This window comes from Magnolia sinica, chromosome 5 (genome assembly GCF_029962835.1).
Source record: "Magnolia sinica isolate HGM2019 chromosome 5, MsV1, whole genome shotgun sequence".
Classification (NCBI taxonomy): Eukaryota; Viridiplantae; Streptophyta; class Magnoliopsida; order Magnoliales; family Magnoliaceae; genus Magnolia; species Magnolia sinica.
This window is the reverse complement of record NC_080577.1, coordinates 829690-849525: the sequence shown is the minus strand read 5'-3', so window position 1 is coordinate 849525 and position 19836 is coordinate 829690. Positions and strand designations below refer to the sequence as shown.

The following is a 19836-nucleotide window of genomic DNA, read 5'->3' as shown; positions in this document are numbered from 1 at the left end:
CCATAGATACTGTGAGATTTTCCTATCAAAAGCAAAATACATATATTTGGTAGGAACTCAAATTTGAAAACACAAGGCATTTAATGAATCAAGGAACTGATAAATGACACTATGAATACAAACTAAAGACAATCTGCATCCTTCATGATAAAGTTCAGTGTTATTTTGTATGTTGATTCACGATGCTTCCCTAGTCTTGAGAAATTAAAGTGGAATAAGAAAGAATTCAATACCTCTGCTAGGTCTATCTGTGGATCTTCCATTGACTTGTAAAGTGTGCCCTTGAACTCGTGCATCACTTTTTCCGCCTCCTCAAGTACACGTTTTAATATTCCCACCTAAGAATGGACCAAAAGATCCTCAACTATCTCAAAACCCACTGATTTCCAAAAAAAAAAAAAAAAATCCTATGCTGACATTGGGTCAGAAAATGGGCAGGGCCCGGCCCGAGCAGAATCAAAATTTCGTATAGGCCCATCCTGACAAGCATGGGTTGATCAGTTAAAAATCTAGGACCAAACCAAGCCAGGCCATGCCGTTCGCAGCCCTACCAAAACCCTTGTAAAGATCATGCATCAAAATTAACAATGATCAGACCAGCATCCAAAACAATGCCTATGCATAGACCCTTGAGGCTTATAAAAGGAGAGACATTTTACATACATGAGAAGGAAGAACAATAGACTTTGCTTTCCTGTATTCCCTAACGGCCAGATCAAATTCACCCTTACTGATGCTCCCACGAATTGCACTCGGCAAGTTGAATAGTGTTCGGAACCTCTGAAGCATCCCTTGGACAGACCTGATCTTTTCAGCTTGCACCTGCATTTATTTTTTGAGCAGAATATATTACCTGAATCCCAAGCATAAACCCCTAGAACCATGGATGCTAAACAAATTAAAACTTTAAAAAAAAAAAAAAAAAGGATTTGGCAACCTGTCTTTCAAATAGAGGCTCAAAAGCACTATTTGCTAATGAACTGATGTTGTGCATAGAATGGTGCAAGTAAGCAGTCCCTGCACCTTCAGGATCATCCTCTATCCTCTTTAGTTTTGACTCGATATCTGCAAAAGATTTAAAATTCACTTACAAGAATAACAGGAACAGAAAATCCTCCAATTGGTTGTGCACAAGTGATGCACAAAGAGATTAGAGAAGATACTATTAAATAAAACACAATAACATAAAGGTGAAGAAGAAGATACAACAAGGGAGGTGGGTGTGCACAAAATAGACCAAAATTTTTATGAAAAACAAAACCAAGAGGTATGAAACAGTGCTTGACCCAAGAATATGTAAAAATTGCTCAGCTATTCAGTCTATACTCATGGACAAAGGTTCAATGGCGCAAAAACCTTCCCCAATGGATGGACCAGGTACCAAAAACCTTCCCATGGGGAAAAAAAAAAAAAAAAACACAACCATTGAATTGGTAGCCAGTAGGAAGCAATAGTCCAAATTCAACCCAGAAATGTCAAATATTTGATGGCCAGATATTCCAAGGCAGGAGATAAATAAACAGTTTGAACAGCCAAACTATGACTGACAAACCTGAACAAACTGTACATATCTTCTGGTTGAGCATTTTACATTGCCTCCAGAACCAACTTAGATACAATCAGTGTTCGAAGCATCGGTATCACTACAAGTTTCGCTAGCCAGTTATATGGAAACAATATCGATATCGCCAATAATATCGCTGATAACTGGAAATGCGGGGAAACATGGGGAAAATGGTGGAATTTTTAGCAAAACTTCAGGAGATGTTTAAATGTACATATTTTCATATTTAGGAATTTTTTTTAAAAAAAATGTAAAAAGAATGCAAACATAACAAGTTTCCATTTAATGAGGCTTTAAAAGCATGTGTTGTTGTAAGAAATCAGTCCAACCATCCCATCTGGCCTATTTAACCATCCAAACATCCATCGATATTGCAAAATATCAACAACACATGATATTTCACCAAGAAATCATCAACGATTGGAAAGGAAATAGGAGATTGTCGTCTCAATATCGTGCATGTTACAATATCGATAATATCAAAATATTATCAATATTATCAATGACAAATTGAACACTAACCATGTGCCCATGAAAAAAAAAAATCAAATAAATTTTTTTCTAAGAAACAAAATTTTAATGATATCAATTCGTTAGCGATATTATTGAAATATCGTCAATACACTTATTATACAAGCATTACTTAGAATTTACATAGTCAAAAATATTGGTGATACATTGGCGATATTAATGCATTGGTAATACAAGCGACACCTAGAACTTACATAGTTGAAAATATTGGCGATTACATTAGCGATATTGATACGTTGGCGATACTTAACGATACATTGCTAATACCTGGAATTTTTTACACTACCAACGTTATCGGTATCGCTACCGGTGTTATCAGTATCGCTGAGCTGGAGAAAAAGATAATATCGGAGATATTTCAATAATATCGGAGATGATTCGAACACTGGATACAATAACATCTGAAATTTTAATATCAGATAAGCTAGGTTAGATAAAATTGTAGCATACCATCAATTGTGGTTTTGCAAGAGACAAAACAGTCAAAATTTTCTTTTACTAATTGCTTTTTTTGTTTAGTCTTTCCTTCAAGATCCGTCTTCAAAGAGAGTGCACCATACTCTAAATCTGCCGTGCACGTGTATTGGTGTACCCGGGACAGGAATAACTTTGCATCAAATTTGTCAGAGAAGTACATAAATTTTTCTGCAACAAGAAAAAATTAGGCTGATGTCAAAAATAGGCATTTAAATAGATCCAATGTTATGTCTCCAAGTCTCCAAGAGATTCAAAAGATAGCCACTGGCTGTAATGAAACACTGAAAGTTCAAGAGGAATATCTAACAAACCAGAAAATTACATTTCCTAAGAAAATTGCATAAGAAAGAAAACAGTGGAATTAAAAATTTTAGCAGAACCAAAAAACTTGAACATGATAAGGATATTAAGTGGGAAGCAAAGAGGATTTCCAATACTAACTGAAAATGTTTCATCACATTCCAATGCCCCAAGGCCCCCAAAACCATTGTCAAAACACCATACTATGAAGAAAGGGCAACAAAATATATTTCTCTCATAATGGAACTCCCACAAAATGCAAATGTTAAACTCTATACCAAACACGAAACATCAACACAAAGATATACACATACACTAGATGGCGAGCTGAGTGGCTCCGGGAGAAAGCATTTTGAAAATCAAGAATATCATAACCAGTAGAGTTCAAGCTTACTTCTACCAGGTCAAACGGCACAATCAAATGGTTTGCTGAAGGGTTCCTTTGATAAATGCATGCATGGTTAAAAATATTTTCATTGGTTAGTATTATATTACTATATTGATTTTTTCTCCATGAAATCTTTTGCATGTGTAGACAAACTAGCAATATTCTCTGGTCATCAGCCAACTGTAATCAAAGTGAAGATCCCAAAGTTATTAACCAATTCACTCATTCCGTGTGTAATTTGGCAGGAGACTAGATAGATCATCATCAGGAATTTAGGGAAAATCTCGGGTTTGCCACATATCCAGATCAGGTAGGATTGGTGCTAGAAGCTTTCCAAGATTTGAAATTTTTTAATTCAGAACTAAAAGTATAATTAGAGGATAAAATATTACATACAATGCAAAGGTAATGGCAACGGGCCCAATCTTAGGCTCAAACCTATGAGCCAGGCCGATGTCCATAACTTGCATGCTGCCCAAGTCCCTAGGGCCATAGGATACTGAGTCATTAAAGAGAGTGTGGCTTGAGAAAGGTGAAATCCATGGGAACAAATGGAGGTGATTTCCAACAACAAAGTGGCATTGATGGGATAATTCTAAGCATTCAATCAATGGTTAGGAAAATAGATGGTTCATATTCTTATAATAGAGAAACTTTCAATCATATATCTTGACCATCCACCAGTGGGGCCCAACTCTAATTTCCTTCTAAATACCACTCTATTATGATGATCCTGACAATTGCATCAATGGTTAGGTTATGGATGGATCATATTTATTATATAGAAGAGTTCTTATCTATGATCTGGACCAGTCATCAAGTGAGGCCCACTTTTTGTTGTCGATCCCTTCCAAAAGATCATTTTGATTTGATGATTCAAACCATCTGATCAATTACTAAGAAATTAATGTCATATCTATTTTACCATAGAAACATCTACTCATTGTCCATCATGTGAGCCAAATCACCCATCCCTCTTGTACTTGATCTGGTCTGTCCACCATGTAGGATCAACCATTGATTGCTCATCCCTCTTAAACGTTATTTTGATTAGATAATTTTAACCATTTGATCAATGACTATGGAGATGGACGATCCATATAGATTATAGTAGAGAAGTCTTGATCACCGAGCTAGACTGTATAGTGTCCCTACCTTTGATTGCTCATCCCTCTTAAGAGTTACTTTGATCAGATGATCCTAATCACCTAATCAATGGCTGGGAAGATGGACGATCTATATTGATTAATGTCATATCTATTTAATCATTTATAAGCACCTTAGGATGGCATAGCCTTACCATTAATGGCAAGGTTCAAACGAGGAAAGGCTTAGGGTGGATACCTAGGCAAACAGAGACAAGGAAGAGCATAGTAATCGACGACATGCTTCAGGGAGTTGAAAACAAGCATAGATCTAGAGATTCCCGAATCAACCTTTCGTATTGCTACGAATCCATTGGCAAGCAAGGGACAACCTAGTGAATTGAAACATCTTAGTAGCCAGAGGAATAAAAGGCAAAAGCAATTCCCATAGTAGCAACGAGTGAAATGGGAGCAACCTAAACCGTGAAAACAGGGTCATGGGAGAGCAATATAAGCATTGTGCTGCAAGGCGAAGTAGTAGAGGGATGCTCCCTGGATGGGTAGAGTCCAATAGCCAAAAGCACCACTTCTTCGAGAATGAAAAAAAAAAAGAAGAAGAAGAAGAAGAAAGAAAATCGATCTACTTTCATTTGGTATTTCGGCCTAAATTCTTTTACCCCTCGCTACTCAATCAAATCCTCTTTATTGATGATTGAATCCACCTCTATGGCCTCATATTTAATTATTCCTGAACCGCTTCTCCAATATTGGGGATCGTCGAAATAAGCAAGAATACTATGTCTACATAAAATGCCATATATTGGTATTCAAATCGAGATACCAGAACAGCACAGTAGTAGATAGTATTAGATGAAAGAAACAGAACAAACAATAGTTGTAACAATCAATATTAGATCCAAAAGTTCCTTCTTGACCTCACTACAAGGATCGGACTGAACTCTACAATATGGAAAGACAAAATGTAAAACCTAAAAGGAGAATAGAAATTGCAAGTTTTAAAATTGAGTTAGACTCGAAATAAAGGTTTTATTTCTTTGAGAGATCATGGGATACTTTTTTTCTTCTCATTCGAGATATTATGTGCAATTAACTAACCTACTACTGAATCCAATTAAAGTAAAAGGTGTTATCAAGTCGTTTGTTCCAAAATGGATTAGAACCAATTAAAAAAGAAATGATCAAAATGGAAATTATTTTCAAATCCAATTCTTTTATTCTATAGTTACTCAGGTCCAATTGTTGATTTAGACCATCCATGACATAGGGCCCATCATTGATTTCCATCCCTCCACTTTGATTTAATGATCTTGACTATTTGATCAATAGATAGGAAATGGACGGTCCATATCTATTACACTAGGAAATGTCATATTTGTGATCTGGACCCTCCATCATCTAGGGCCCACCTTTCATTGCCAATCTATCCAAAAAATTACTTTGATAAGATGATCCTAGCCATTGATCAACAACTAGGAAATGAATTATCCATATTTATTATACCAAATAAAGGTTAAATATTATCTACATAAGATTGTGGTGGATAACCTAAGATTGTGCATATGGAGTCTACATAAGATTGTGCATCACTTTAAAAAAAAATACTTTGATGGGATGATGTAGTGCTAACCATCTAAGAAATGGCTCAAAAACTTGATGGCCCATATTATTGTACACGATGTTTTAAATATCGTTATCATGTAATGTATCGCACCCTTGGGATACAAATACATATCAGTTATCACATGGGATATATCAGTTGTATCGCGTAATGTATCGTTGTTGTTGGGAAACATGAGAATATTGGGAAATTGGTTGAAATTTTCAATGAAACTTCATGGATTGTTGAAAAAGACATCAATACACACTTAGAAATCAAAACACTACAAAACAATGTGCACATAATAGGGGTTTCCTTTGTATGGAGTCCTAATATATGCCTTGTCCAACTGAACTGATGCAAGTATATTCAAAGTTTATTCATATAATTTATAAATGTAAGAAGACGTGTATGGAAACACAAGCAATACATTCAAAAGCAAAAGAAGAATCACTAGATCAAGTTACATGTTTGATTTTGTATTTGGATACAAAGATTGCAACTAATTTGCGAGAAATTGAGAAATTTTGATTTTTCTCAATTTTTTGCAACTTGGCCCATCTCCCTAAATCTCGAAATCGAAGTTCCAAATTCATTGTTTTCATGGAAAACATGAAGAATCATAGATTTGTAACCATTTGACACTGATTTAACGTGATTTACAACAAAAAACTCGGTTGGAAATCAAAAATGTTCACCAAATTGAATAGGTGGGATATATCGGCACTATCTATGTGTTTCGTATCACACAGGTGGGATACAAGATATATCGTGGGATATATCGGCCAATATTGTCAATATTCAAAACATTGATTGTACATAGCAATCTTAGCAATGGTTATAAAATGGACATTTTGAGGAGGATGGGGGAAATTCTCAAGCTTGACCATTGGAAGTCCTTGATTTCCCAACTTCATGAATTGGGGACTGAAATTTTATTTTTAATTACCAAGTTTACAATTGATGCCCTTTTCACTGATTGTTGTGAATCTATCAATTAAGACTAATTCAAACACAATAATTACATAAGTTATGAATTTCACAATAAGAAAATTGCCAAAATCATGAATTTGATGTGCATCCAAATATGCCCTTAGAAGTATGACATCTTTGATCGATTGGTGTGACTCCAATAATCCAATATTGAATTTGAGGTCTAAGGTAAGAATTTGAGGAACTAGTTAAGGCTTTGCCTATTATCCTTTTTCTTGTTCTTGCCTACTCTAAAAATATTGACGACCACATAAATACCTCTTGACTCTTGTTCTACCAATCCTGACCTCAAACCTCCCTTAGTTTCAAATACATTCTTTGTTCTTACATAAGAACCTGTTAAACAACGTTTTCAGCTAGTGTGTTTCATAGTTCTTATCAATGATACCAGAAAAATATACTCTATGTAAGCTTCTGAATAGATTGATAAAGATAGCGCTATTTTCATATTCTCATAGTTTAGTATTAAAAATAGATAGAGATACTACAAAAGGGATTTTAAATAACTTGGCTAGCAAGAGATGTCTCCATTGCGGCTGCTATTGATTACACAAGAAGCTTAGGCCTGCATACAATTTCTTGATGTGACATTCGAAATGAAGTACACGTCACAAAGCATCCACTAACCCTCAAGGTGGAAAAAAAAAATGGCAGTAGTCCAGCAACATCAAACAGGCTCTCATATCATGTCAAACATTACCATGAGAATAGTGCGAAAAGCCCTCTAAGGGTGTGAATGACTCCAAACAGTTGTTAGTTTTGAGGAATATGATGACAACCCTAATTGCAAAATGCACAAAATCATGGTTGAGAATGCATGGACATATCAAAGATATCAGATTAAAAAACTCAGGAAATATGCACCATTCTACATTAAGTTCTACATTACCATGACGTGACAATATGCAACCATGTAAATAGGAAAAACTTACGGTCCAAAAGAGAAGTATATGAAACCTTTAGTTGAACAAGATCAGCCATGTAAATTCCAACAATGAAGCTTTGTTTCATTTGAAGACAATTTAAAGGTATACAAGGAGCCAAAACACAGCCCCAACATCATTGGGTCCAAAATAAAATACAACATGTGATGCGCCATTATACATAACAAAGAATCAGTAGGAACTAAAACTAGAATACCGCGGCTGCTTGCATCTAGAGTATCTTTATCAGGCTTGCCCCCAAAATGGGCTGGAGAGCTGTCTGGAGCATCAGTAATCAACATTAACGACCTGCTACTTATGATCCTGCAAATATATAACATTAAGTTACAGATTTGTACAAATGAATGATAAAAAAAATCACAATATACGGGATAGTCCTCAACATGGTTAAGAAAGGTCTTTCAACACGAGTTTCAACCTTGTCAAGCATATTGTAATAAGTTCGTATCAGATGTTCTAACAGTGCAACAGTTATAACACGGCTCGCTTTACATGCATAAAAATATTATAAAGACCGGACAAAAGAAACTGAAATACTATCTGAAGTCACAAAAAAATTTAAGGAAAAAAAAAAAATTTGTAAGTAGTTTACGTCAAGGTAGTACCTCTAATGCTAATGTATGTTTCCTCGATGACGAATGTGAAGATTGTCACTTTCACATATGAACCACCTCCTATGATTAGAAGCTACGCTCTTCCACTATCACTGAAAGTTATTAGACTTTTCCCTAGTATATCATCTGTGACGCCCCGGTCCCTGCTCCAATGTGGGCGGGCGTGATGTGGGCGGGGCTGGGTGCCTGGGCGAGCTACTGTTGCAGGTGACTGTGGACGAAACTTTGTCCCACATCGCTTAGGCAATCGTTCAAAGTCCTAGCTATATGTGGAGGCTCTCCCTTAACTGTTGTGACGCGTTTTAAAGCCGTGCGGGGGAGACCCCAAAGCGAACAATATCACAATGGTGGGGCAAGTCGTCTCATCATCCACATTAGGTAGTATGCAAAATGACAAAATAAATAAGTACATTGACAAAGGTCGCATTGCCAAATCACAGAAAAAAATCTGTTTCTAACATGATAGCTGCCATTAGGACATTCCAATTGCCAACCCTAGTCATATTTGCTGATATTCCCAATAATTTATAGTTGTTCTCTAGATAATTCATCAACTAAGATTCAGTCCAACAAACCATGAAGCTGGAGTCAACCATAATCAAAGTTTCCCTCATATCCAAAGCCACCTTTGATCTTTACAGAACATGACCAAACCGTCTCAATCTAAAGACTCCTAAGCTGCTTTCGATGACCTCGTTTTCAATTCTATCCTTTCTTTTCCTCCCACACATCTATCTCAAATATCACCATCTACTCACATCATCTAATAATGGCTAGGGCCTAAGGGGTGCAAATGTGTCGGGTCAAGGGAAATCCCAAACTTGACTCACGTAATGGGTCTGCATGTTGGCCCCAAACTTGACCACTTAAAATCGAGGTCAGATCTGGGTTGGATCTTTCTATCATTCCTTTATGGTGATTCCATGTCAAGCACATCGAAGACTACTGCTGCATGCTTCAGTGAGGTGTAGTATTTTAACTCAACACAAAGGGTGAACATCGAATTTCGTGATAACTTTGAGTGCCATCTTTGTAGTTTGCTCTCTTAAGTATTGAACTGGTCTTTTGTCATGAGGCCATTTTTATAATTTGGTGAAAGTTTCTAGGAAGTGGCAAAGTTGTCATTTGTTGGTTCTTGAAATAACCTAGAGTGTATGTAGAAAATTCCTATGCCTTTTTTTTTTTTTTGGTCTTTTTAATTTTCTATCAAATTTGTTAGCAAGCAAAAAGAAACAAAGAAAAAAGAAGAAATACAAGTTGGGGGAAGGTGACAACTGACAAGGCACCACTTGCTCAAAATAACAAAGACTCCCCCCAATCACTCTGAAAGTCCCCAACTAAAAAATCATCATCATTATCATCTAAGCCTCTTCCCAATAACTTGGTGTTGGCTGCATGAATCTTATTATGCAATTCCACTCTATCAAGGGCCATACCTTCAGTTAGACTATAGGTCATCGAATCTTTTCTTATTACCTCTAATTACTTCCTTTTGGGTTTTCATCTTGCCCTTTTAGAACCTTCGACTTGTACCCACTTTCTCCTAACTGGCACAGTTCTTGGTCCTCGTTGAACACGACCAAACCATCTAAGGCTACTTTCCCTCATCTTATTACCCATTAGTGCTACTCGTAAGTTCTCTCAAACACGTTCATTTCTAATTCTATCCTTCCTTGTCTTGCCACTCATCCATCTCAACATCCTCATTTCATGGAAACTCATTCTATGAACTTGTTGTTCCTTAACTGCCCACCATTTTGTCCTATGAAGCGCAGCTGGTCTTATGGCTATCCTATAAAATTTCCCTTTCAATTTGAGTGGTATGCGGCAATTACATAAAACTCCAGAGGCTTTTCTCAATTGAAAATTGAAGACACCTAAAGAAAAAGGGGGGGGGGGGGGGGGAAAGAATCCCCATTCCCCAACTGAAAAATGAAGACAACTATTTCAAGACTTTGCTCAAGTTACCAACAATCACTTCTCTCCTGAAAACACCTCAAGAGTTGAGCTTGATTTATCCTGGAACACTATTATTGTGCTCATTTCTGAGGATCAATAGGCAACAAGAAAGGCTAATTCCACAAAACCTTTCTCTTTGAGCCTTTAGATCCTTCATTCCAAGCCTGGAAGAAGTCCTCGATTGGCCTTGGCACATCCCACTCAATTGTGACAAGACCAGAGATCTTGCAAGGGATATGCAGGTGGAAGCATAAATGTGACAAAAGCGGGAGGTAAACTGACATCAGCGCCAGGGGAAGCAAACCCTTTGCGCCTGTTTATTTTTCTTAGAAAAGTCCTAGAAAATGTTTTCCTTTGCATTTGAAACTGTTTGGATTCCAATCCCACAAAGGGAAACCTTTTTCCCCTTCAAAATTGCTATTTAAAATATCACATCAAGGCAAACTCTTTTCCCTCCGTTTGACTTTTTGAAAAAGGTTGCACTCCCTTGTCGAAGAGGTGAAACTTGAAAGCAAATACAAACACTTTGCTGCACCTTTCACTGCTTCCCAAACAGGTGCCAATGTCTTGTTGATGCAAACTGGTTACATTCCCCAGTTTGCATTTTATACAAACAGGCCCTAAGAGGAAAAGGTGCAATGCACAAATAAGTGGTTCATCGATTCTACATCTATCACATTCATGCTATGTACATTAGGAATTCTCATTTGTCTCTCCTCAAATGATTGCTAGCCACATGCATGCCATAATTTTTCTCAGGGGTGGGGTGCCTCATTCATCCAGACCGCCCATCATGTAGAACCCACCTTTAAGTGCCTATCCCTCTCAACAAAATAGAAGATGGACGCTGGAAGATTTGCATATGTGAGTCATGTGAGACAATTGGAGATGGGTGGTGGCACATGTGTTTAACTCTTCAGAAATTATTTTTCCTCCAATTGTGGGAAAATGTCTTTTTTAGGGAGAGAGGAGGAAAATTGAATTTGTTGCTATTCCAACACAAGGAAGAAGTGAGAAATGTTGTTTCCCACCAATTCTCACAAAAGTCTTCACAAACAATAGAAAAATAGTTTCATGGGAAATGGTGATTCCTTTCCATGAATCCAAACGGGTCTTAAGCTGATTTCGACCAATCCTTTTGAGTCGTTTGGAGCAAAGAGAATTTGGGTGGGGAAATTGAGATCGAAGAGCGAAGACGGATCTGAATCCAATTAGTAAGTTTCTTTTATTTAACGTGGTTCTTCTTGTTTAAATGGTTTAAAATCGGTGGAACCAACTTAGTAATCCATTATTTTGAATATTTTTCATGTCTGAGGCATGGCCGCACAGGTGCAATGAAGGCAGAGGTATATTTTTACTTCATTTTGGCTTTTGAATATGTTGGTTGCATTTTTATACTTATCTTGTATGATTTACAAATGATATAAACTCATTTTGGATATAATTGCATAACTTCTGACAAATAGAGCATAGTTTAGGACCCCATATAAAGGAAACTTATTATTTGTACTTGTTTATTGTGATCGTTTGAGTTCCAATGTGTAGTAATGTTTTTTTTTTAATGTCTCTTGAAGTTTCATTGAAAATTTCAATCAATTTCCTACTGTTTCCCAAAAACAATGATACATTCGGCGATATATGTGAAGATTTCCCATGCAATACCAATATGTTTCCATGCCCCAAGGGTGCAGTGAATGCATCAATACCGATATTTAAATCATTGATCCTAACCATCTTATCAATTGCTAGGAGAATGGAAGATCCATATTGATTATACTAGAAAAGGTTTGTTTATTGATCCCGTCCATCATGCGTGGTGGCCCATTCCTCTCAAAAGTCACTTTGACTAGCTGATCCTAATTCCTAACCACCAAATCAATGGCTAGGAGAATAGTCGATATTGATTATCATAACCACTTTAATTAATCCCTCTTATGAATCACTTTAATCAATCCCTCTTATAAATCGCTTTGATCAAATGATCTTAACCATAGGACAGTAGAAGGAACAAAATGGGAAAGAAATAATTTGCTTTAAGAAAGGAAAACAAGAGGGTGGAGAAGTTAAAAAAGTTCATGAATTTTGCAAGAAAATCTATTTTCTTTGAAATGGATTCTTTGTAACCTTTATCTCCCAAAGTAGTAAAGTGAAATTTTCATGGAAAATGGATTCTTCAAAAATGCCTTTTAAGGCTCCCAAACAAGCCCTAGATGGATAAAATGAAGCATCCAAACCTTAGCAATTGCATGAAGTTTGAAAACATACAAACACTTTAAAATTTATAATTTTTTTTTTTAAAAAAAAAAGGAAAAACTCTTCGAAGATGTACTTCATGGTCAGAAAAATGCTTCTGTTCAAAGACATACAAAAGGACCCATCTATGAGAAGCAGAGAATTAACAAGACACCAATCTATTACGAAAATAATGTAGAAGTCAAAATCTAGCAAACTACAAACTCAAGTCTTATGCTCGAATTACTCAAGAATCTACATCTACACATTATAAGTTTTTTTATACCTTACATGTAATATAACTTTCTGACATCTGATTGAACAAACAACAAAAAGGAAAAACAAAGAAGAAAAGAAGAAAACATGAAAATCGAAAATGATATACATTGTCACCATCACAAAGCAAAAAAATGCAAGTGACTCTAAATTTAAAAGATGTCACCAATAGTTTTGTATAAAAATGTAATAGGAAGTGATCACGAAAACCATTAACCATGAAAACCATTAACCATCAACATGCATGCAAAAGCATAGGGAACACATTAGCCATAATAGAGAAGTGTACCCTAATCCTAGTGGATCAACGAATTCCATGCCTCGAGGTAATGATTGTAAGTTGGAAAGCCCCTTTTTTCCCTGCGGTCCCTTCTTGTCAGAGTTTAGGACAACTGGTGCTACTCTTGTCTCTCGCATTTCACGTACCCTGCGACCAAGCTGTTAACGAAAACATAATTAACTGAACTTTCACAATATCAACAATAAATCAAGATAAAATCATAAAAGTGTAACTATCTACTTAAATAAGTCAAAAAAAGAGGTTAATGTTTAAAGAACTTTCAAGCAAGAGAGAGGATCAATTGTTATGTCTAAAATAGAAGAGAAACAGTGTCACTCGTTATTGGGCAAGAGGTTATGCAAAATAGAATCTGAGGTGTAAAGATTGAGAAACAATGGTTGTCATTTGGCCATCTAAAGATATTTAGCGGGTGCCAAATGGCTGTTTGACTATTGAGTAAAAAACTTCCGAGTTAGTTTATAGAGAGAATTTCTATCATGCAAATGGTGAATATCTTATTCTCTTCTTTCACTATCTACCTACCTTATGTGCATACCCTGCATGGATTGGGCACTTTTGTGGCATTACAAGTGGCCTCACGTGGGCTACAACATAGTGCACATTCTTATTGTCAGTAACTGCTCATAACAAACATCCATGGAGTGTTTGTTGTGCATACTAGTTGTCTTTGCCAATTGCATGTAAAAACAGTCAGTTGTGCTTATCAGGTTAAACTTATTCAACGATCCTTCTACAGTAGAGGGAGACTCACGGAGTGTTCTCTTGGTCTTCCCAGAAAAATAAGGAGTCATGGTAACTGTCCTTTATGGTTAATGAGATTGGTGAGCTAACTTCTCCATTATAAGCTTCTTTTAACCTCATTCCTAGAAAGGCCAATTATTTTTATTCTAGGCTCAACAGAGATGGGGTTTCCTATTCATGTTATATGTTGATCTTTTTCAATTTATAAAACAAAAAAAAAAAAAAAGAACAGGTCTTTGCTCATTATGGTTCAAGAGAAGCCAAGGCTACAAATGGAGCTCCCATTTTTCAGTTTAGTCATTTGGGCGTGCCGAGTTGGGAAATGAAATTGACTTCCATGCGATGGTTCATGGATACGGTGCACAAGTGTAGGTGATGTTCTCAAAATTTGATTCTTTCATTGCCACTATTTCCTCTGGGAAACAAAATATGCTTAAGATACTAGTTGAGGTATTTGGTTGTTCTAGCCATGAAAATCTGCCTTGTAGCAACAGTACAGCTGACCCCAAGCAATTAAGGGAGACTTGGTGTCAGTTGGGCTGCCAGTCATCGAACATTTGCCTGGAAAAATGCATACAGCCAACCCCAAATAGCTTGGACAAGGCAATGATGAGTTGATGACTCTTTTTTCTTCTTCTCCTTTTTTTTTTAAAGATTTTTTAACTTATAATAAAAGGAAGGAAAAAAAATTAACAGTAGTATGGCCAGTACATAATGATATCTTGAATCTTGGAGAGAGATTTCTTAAAAGTGCGGCCCACCTAAGTGTAATCCAAACCATTCATCAGCAGGCCCCAACAAAGGAACAGAATGGACCAAAGATCTCCTCATCAGCAATTTTAGACATCTTAATTTATGGCCATTGCATAAGGACATCTTACCATATTTCTAACCATACTTCGGCAGATGAACAATCAAACAACTAGGATAACCCTACATCGGCAACATCGACAATGAGGCCCACAAGACAAACAGTCCTGATCACCGTAAAGGCCCGGAGCCATGGTACATCAGAAAGCTAATTCCAGATGTCCAATCTTCAAGTGCCAACCACAACCCCATTCATCAGGTGAGCAACATAGTCATGTTGAACGTAGATGGTTATCATTTTCAAACCGTCCATTTCTCCATTCATGTCTAGCCCATCTGACCAATGGAACAGCCAGATTTGTGGGGGTACAGAACCTTCACCATCATGGAAACCCCATGAATGTCCTTGATCATGCACACATGTGCCAAATGCAAACATATAGCGTGTGAGGATGAAGAATCCGGAAATAGCATTCCTCTTTGATAACTGCATCATGATTTTCTACACTTAAACAGAGACAGAGAGAGTCAAAAGAGAAGAGGAGAGACAAGGCAATTAAGGCAACGAGAGACTGAATATGTGATTAGCAGCAAACCTGACAGCATGCATGAGATCAAAGGCCATTCATTAGGTGGGGCCCACAAAGAATGCGGCCAGGTGCAATAATCAGGCGGACAGCACGCATATGAGGAAAAAGAAATATGTGGGTGTAACAAAGAAACGTTCTACATTCAATCAGCAAATGAGGCCCACTTGACAAATAGACCATCTTGATCTTCATCCAGGCACATGAAACAGAACGGACAGCTGAATTTCGTTCATAAGAAGCGCATACCTCAGTCTCATCGACCCGCTTCCAACAACTGGGCTCATCGTCAGTCGCACCACGATCAGCGTCCCTCTCTCCACCTCCACCTTTCCTTGAGGTGGGCCTACGACCGCGATTGTTCCTGGCTGCATTGTCCTTGGAAGACTGATCCTCGTCACTAGATGAGATGCTGAGGATCTCCAAATCAGAATCATCGTCGTCGTCGGCCCCACCGCGGGAAGGCTTCTTGTTCTTCCTACTGTCGTTGAGAAAGGGAGGAGGTGGTGGCTTCGCAGCAGTTCGGTCTTGCTCTTGCAGAACCCTCTGCAACAGCTCGTCATCCTCACTATCGCTCAACATTTCCTCTTTCTCTCGGATCCGATGTCGTTGTTTTGAAAGAAGAGAGGAGGGCGTTTTCTAAGGAGAATTTTATAAACAACCTACCTCCTTTATATAGTTCGAAATATCGATACTATCGGCCGATATTATCGGTGTCGCAGCCCAGCGATACGAAATCCTTATGAAGAGACTAAAAAAATAGAAAAAATTTACAAAATACTTTGTATCGATCCATATATCGCATAATATCGCCAAATATAGTTCGATATCGCTTAATATTGTCCTAAATATCATTCGATATCAACGATACTATCATTTTATCGGGATTTTATTTATTTTTTCAATAAATTTGGTGTAACAACAACAGCTGGGCTAACATAGCCAACTCCAGGATTTTGGGACAACATCGTTATCTGGAGATATATATATATATATATATATATATATATATATATATATATATATATATATATATATATATATATATATATATATATATATATATATATATAAAAAGCAGAGAGAAAAAATAAAAACTTTCAACAGGTAGATTTCGATACTTGTAGAGGAGATCCCTGATCGAAGCTGTGTTTGATGGGCCATTCGAATCGAAGCGTTAGGTCAGCACAAACAAAATCTCTGATTTGGGAGGCGAAATCCATCGAAATTTAGAGAAATCGGGAAATCGGGAGAGATTTGGGCGAAATCCGACCAATCTTCCGTGAAATCCGGAGAATTCCTTGGCAAAATCTGAAAAAATCAGAGATTTGTGAGAGAGTTTAGGGTTCCGGCGAACCCTCTCTGCTTCGTAAAAAAAGGGCGTCGAGCCCCTTTTACGGGAAGCGGATGGGCTAGTGTACCACACACCACAGACTTAGATGATGTGTTTACGTCACCAAGTTGTGGGTCCCATCATGAGGTATATGTTATATCCAAACTGTTAGTCCATTTGGAGTACTAGTCGTAAGTCTTGAGTCGAAAAATAAGACAGATCCAAGGATCAAGTGGACCACACTGAAAAAGGCAGCGGGAGATTGAACATCTACCATTGAAACCCTTTTGGGGGTCACAGAAGCTTTGGATCAATATGTTATTTGTTTTTCCTCTTCATCCAGGTCTTTGTGACCTCATGAACAGATTGGATGGAAAATAAACGTAATGGTGGGCCCTACAAATATTTTAATAGTGAGAATCATGGTCTCATTGCTATTTGTGGTGTGGTCTACTTGAGCTTTGGATATGACTCATTTTTGGGCTCATGATTTAAAATAATCTCTCCAAATGGATGAACGGTGTGGATATAATAAATAAATTATTGGGGGGCCATGGAACTTTGATCTCATTTAACTGTTTGTACAACCCGAGCTCGTTGGAGCGTCAACGCTCATCTTTGCACGACACGTACCCACACCAGTCAGGTCGCCGGTGCATGGTACACCAGCCAATCTACACCGTTCCATCCATTTTCAAAGGTCATTTTATGGCATGAGCCCAAAAATGAGACAGATGTAAAGCTCAAGTGTACCACACCACAAGAAACTTTGATTGCAATGGTATCCACTATTAAAGCTTCCCACCGTGAGGTTTATTTGTCATCTAATCCATTCATAATGTTTGACAAACCTGGATGGGAAAACATAAATATTAACTTGATCCAAAAATTTTGTAGCCCCAAAAAATTTAATATTTGAATCAAGACCATCCAACTTGTTGATAAGTTAACACAGGCTTGGATGAAAGGAAAAAAACAAATATCAACTTGATCCAAAAAATTTTGTGGCCCACAAATTTTTTAATGGTCAATAACCACTATTTCATGTGGAGTGGTCCACATCTACCTAAAATTTGTATTTGCCTTGTTTTTTAGGTCAACCTCTAAAATCAGGTTGCAAAACAAATGGACAATACGGATATGCCGTGCATGCATCCAGGTGGGCCCTATTGTTTTTGACAACAGCATCAATTGATTAAAGCCTTTTGTGGCTCCAAGAAGTTTTGGACAATAACATCAATTCCAACTATTTTCACTTCACTTGCGTAGTCCATATAAGTTTGAATGATGGGAAAAAAAACAATTATCAGCTTGATCCAAAACTTTTGTGGCACACTAATGGTCAATCACCATTGTTTCTTATGGTATGGTCCCCTTGATTATTGGATCTACTTCATTTTTTGGATAATGTCTTAAAATGATATGGCAAAACGGATGGCCGGGTTGGATATTGAATACACACATCATTGATAGGTATGTTTTCTAATTTCACTATATCTTTTACTTTTGAATGCATTGGTTATGTTTTCATATATATCTTTATACATTTAAAAATGTTATGCATCATATTTGAATATATTTACCTTAGTTCAATCAGATAACACATAACTTAGGACCTTATACAAAGGAAATTTATTATGTGCACTTCTTTTTTGAGATTTTATTATTTAAAAGTGTGAATTAAAGTCTTTTTAAATAATCCTTGAAGTTTCATAAAAAAAATTCAACCATTTTGCCAATGTTTCCCCATGTTTCCCAAAAAGTGCAATAAATTACGCGATACAAACGATATATCCCGTGCGATAACCAATACGTATCTGTATCCCAAGGTTGCAATACATTGCGCGATACCGATATTTCGAACACTGGGTGTAACAAAGAAACGTTCTACATTTGATCAGCAAATGAGGCCCACCTGACGAATAGACCATCTTGATCTTCATCCAGGCACATGAAACAGAACAGACAGCTGAATTTCGTTCATAAGAAGCGCATACCTCAGTCTCATCGACCCGCTTCCAACAACTGGGCTCATCGTCAGTCGCACCACGATCAGCGTCCCTCTCTCCACCTCCACCTTTCCTTGAGGCGGGCCCACGACCGCGATTGTTCCTGGCTGCATTGTCCTTGGAAGACTGATCCTCGTCACCAGATGAGATGCTGAGAATCTCCAAATCAGAATCGTCGTCGTCGTCGGCCCCACCGCGGGAAGGCTTCTTGTTCTTCCTACTGTCGTTGAGAAAGGGGGGAGGTGGTGGCTTCGCAGCAATTTGGTCTTGCTCTCGCAGAGCCCTCTGCAACAGCTCGTCATCCTCACTATCGCTCGACATTTCCTCTTTCTCTCGGATCCGATGTCGTTGTTTTGAAAGAAGAGAGGAGGGCGTTTTTTAAGGAGAATTTTATAAACAACCTACCTACTTATATACAATTTACATTCCGGTACTGTTTTCAAGAAACTGATTGCGTCCTGCTCCCGCCCAGATGGACTTGGTCCAAGCAGGGGTTCGGTACTGTTTTCAAGAAACTGATTGCGTCCTGCTCCCGCCCAGATGGACTTGGTCCAAGCAGGGGTTCTATGGGGCCCACCATGATGTGTGGGTTTTATCCACGCCGTCCGTTTATTTTTTCTGGTCATTCTAAGATAATAGCCTGAGGAAAATCCAAGCTCAAAGGGACCACGCAATGGGGATTGAACGCCCACCATTAAAAATTTCCTAGGGCCGTTGAAGTTTTGAATCAAGTTGAAATTTGTGTTTTCCCTTCGTCCACGTCTATGTGACCTTTTGAACAGGTTTGGTCGCAAATAAATATTATACTGGGCCCTATATAAGGTTTCAACGGTGGGCATTATTACACATGTGGGGTGGTCCACTTGAACTTTAAATCTGCTTTAGTTTTGGGCTCAAATATTTAAAAGAGCTAGAAATTTTGATATGGTGTGGTCTAGTAGAGCTTTGGATATGCTTCAATTTTGGGTTCTTGGCCCAGAAATAGTTATCAAAACGGATGGATGGAATGGATAAAACACATACATCACAGTGGGCCCCACAAAGTCCTGCTACCACCTATGCAAGGTCACCGTG

At 37.6% G+C, this 19836-nt stretch overlaps 2 protein-coding genes across 4 annotated transcripts in view; both read right to left on the bottom strand.

Annotated features, from left to right (window-relative positions):
* Positions 1-16040, bottom strand: part of LOC131245044 (exocyst complex component SEC5B-like) — a 132135-nt gene extending 116095 nt beyond the window's left edge. For 2 of the 3 annotated variants that reach the window (XM_058244223.1, XM_058244225.1), the window contains exons 1-7: positions 15670-16040; positions 13271-13419; positions 8097-8203; positions 2546-2740; positions 938-1065; positions 664-822; positions 234-338 (exon numbers count right to left, since the gene is read on the bottom strand). In XM_058244223.1, the coding sequence (XP_058100206.1) occupies positions 234-338; positions 664-822; positions 938-1065; positions 2546-2740; positions 8097-8203; positions 13271-13419; positions 15670-16002 (1176 nt within the window). In that variant the 5' untranslated portion in view covers positions 16003-16040. The remainder of the gene's footprint in view (positions 1-233; positions 339-663; positions 823-937; positions 1066-2545; positions 2741-8096; positions 8204-13270; positions 13420-15669) is intronic. The other variant, XM_058244224.1, reaches the window with a different exon arrangement.
* Positions 16041-18058: 2018 nt separating this feature from the next.
* LOC131245046 (exocyst complex component SEC5B-like) lies at positions 18059-19095 on the bottom strand. Its single transcript, XM_058244230.1, has one exon. It carries the CDS (start codon positions 19081-19083, stop codon positions 18526-18528), a length of 558 nt encoding a protein of 185 aa, XP_058100213.1. The 5' UTR covers positions 19084-19095; the 3' UTR covers positions 18059-18525.
* Positions 19096-19836: the final 741 nt, after the last annotated feature.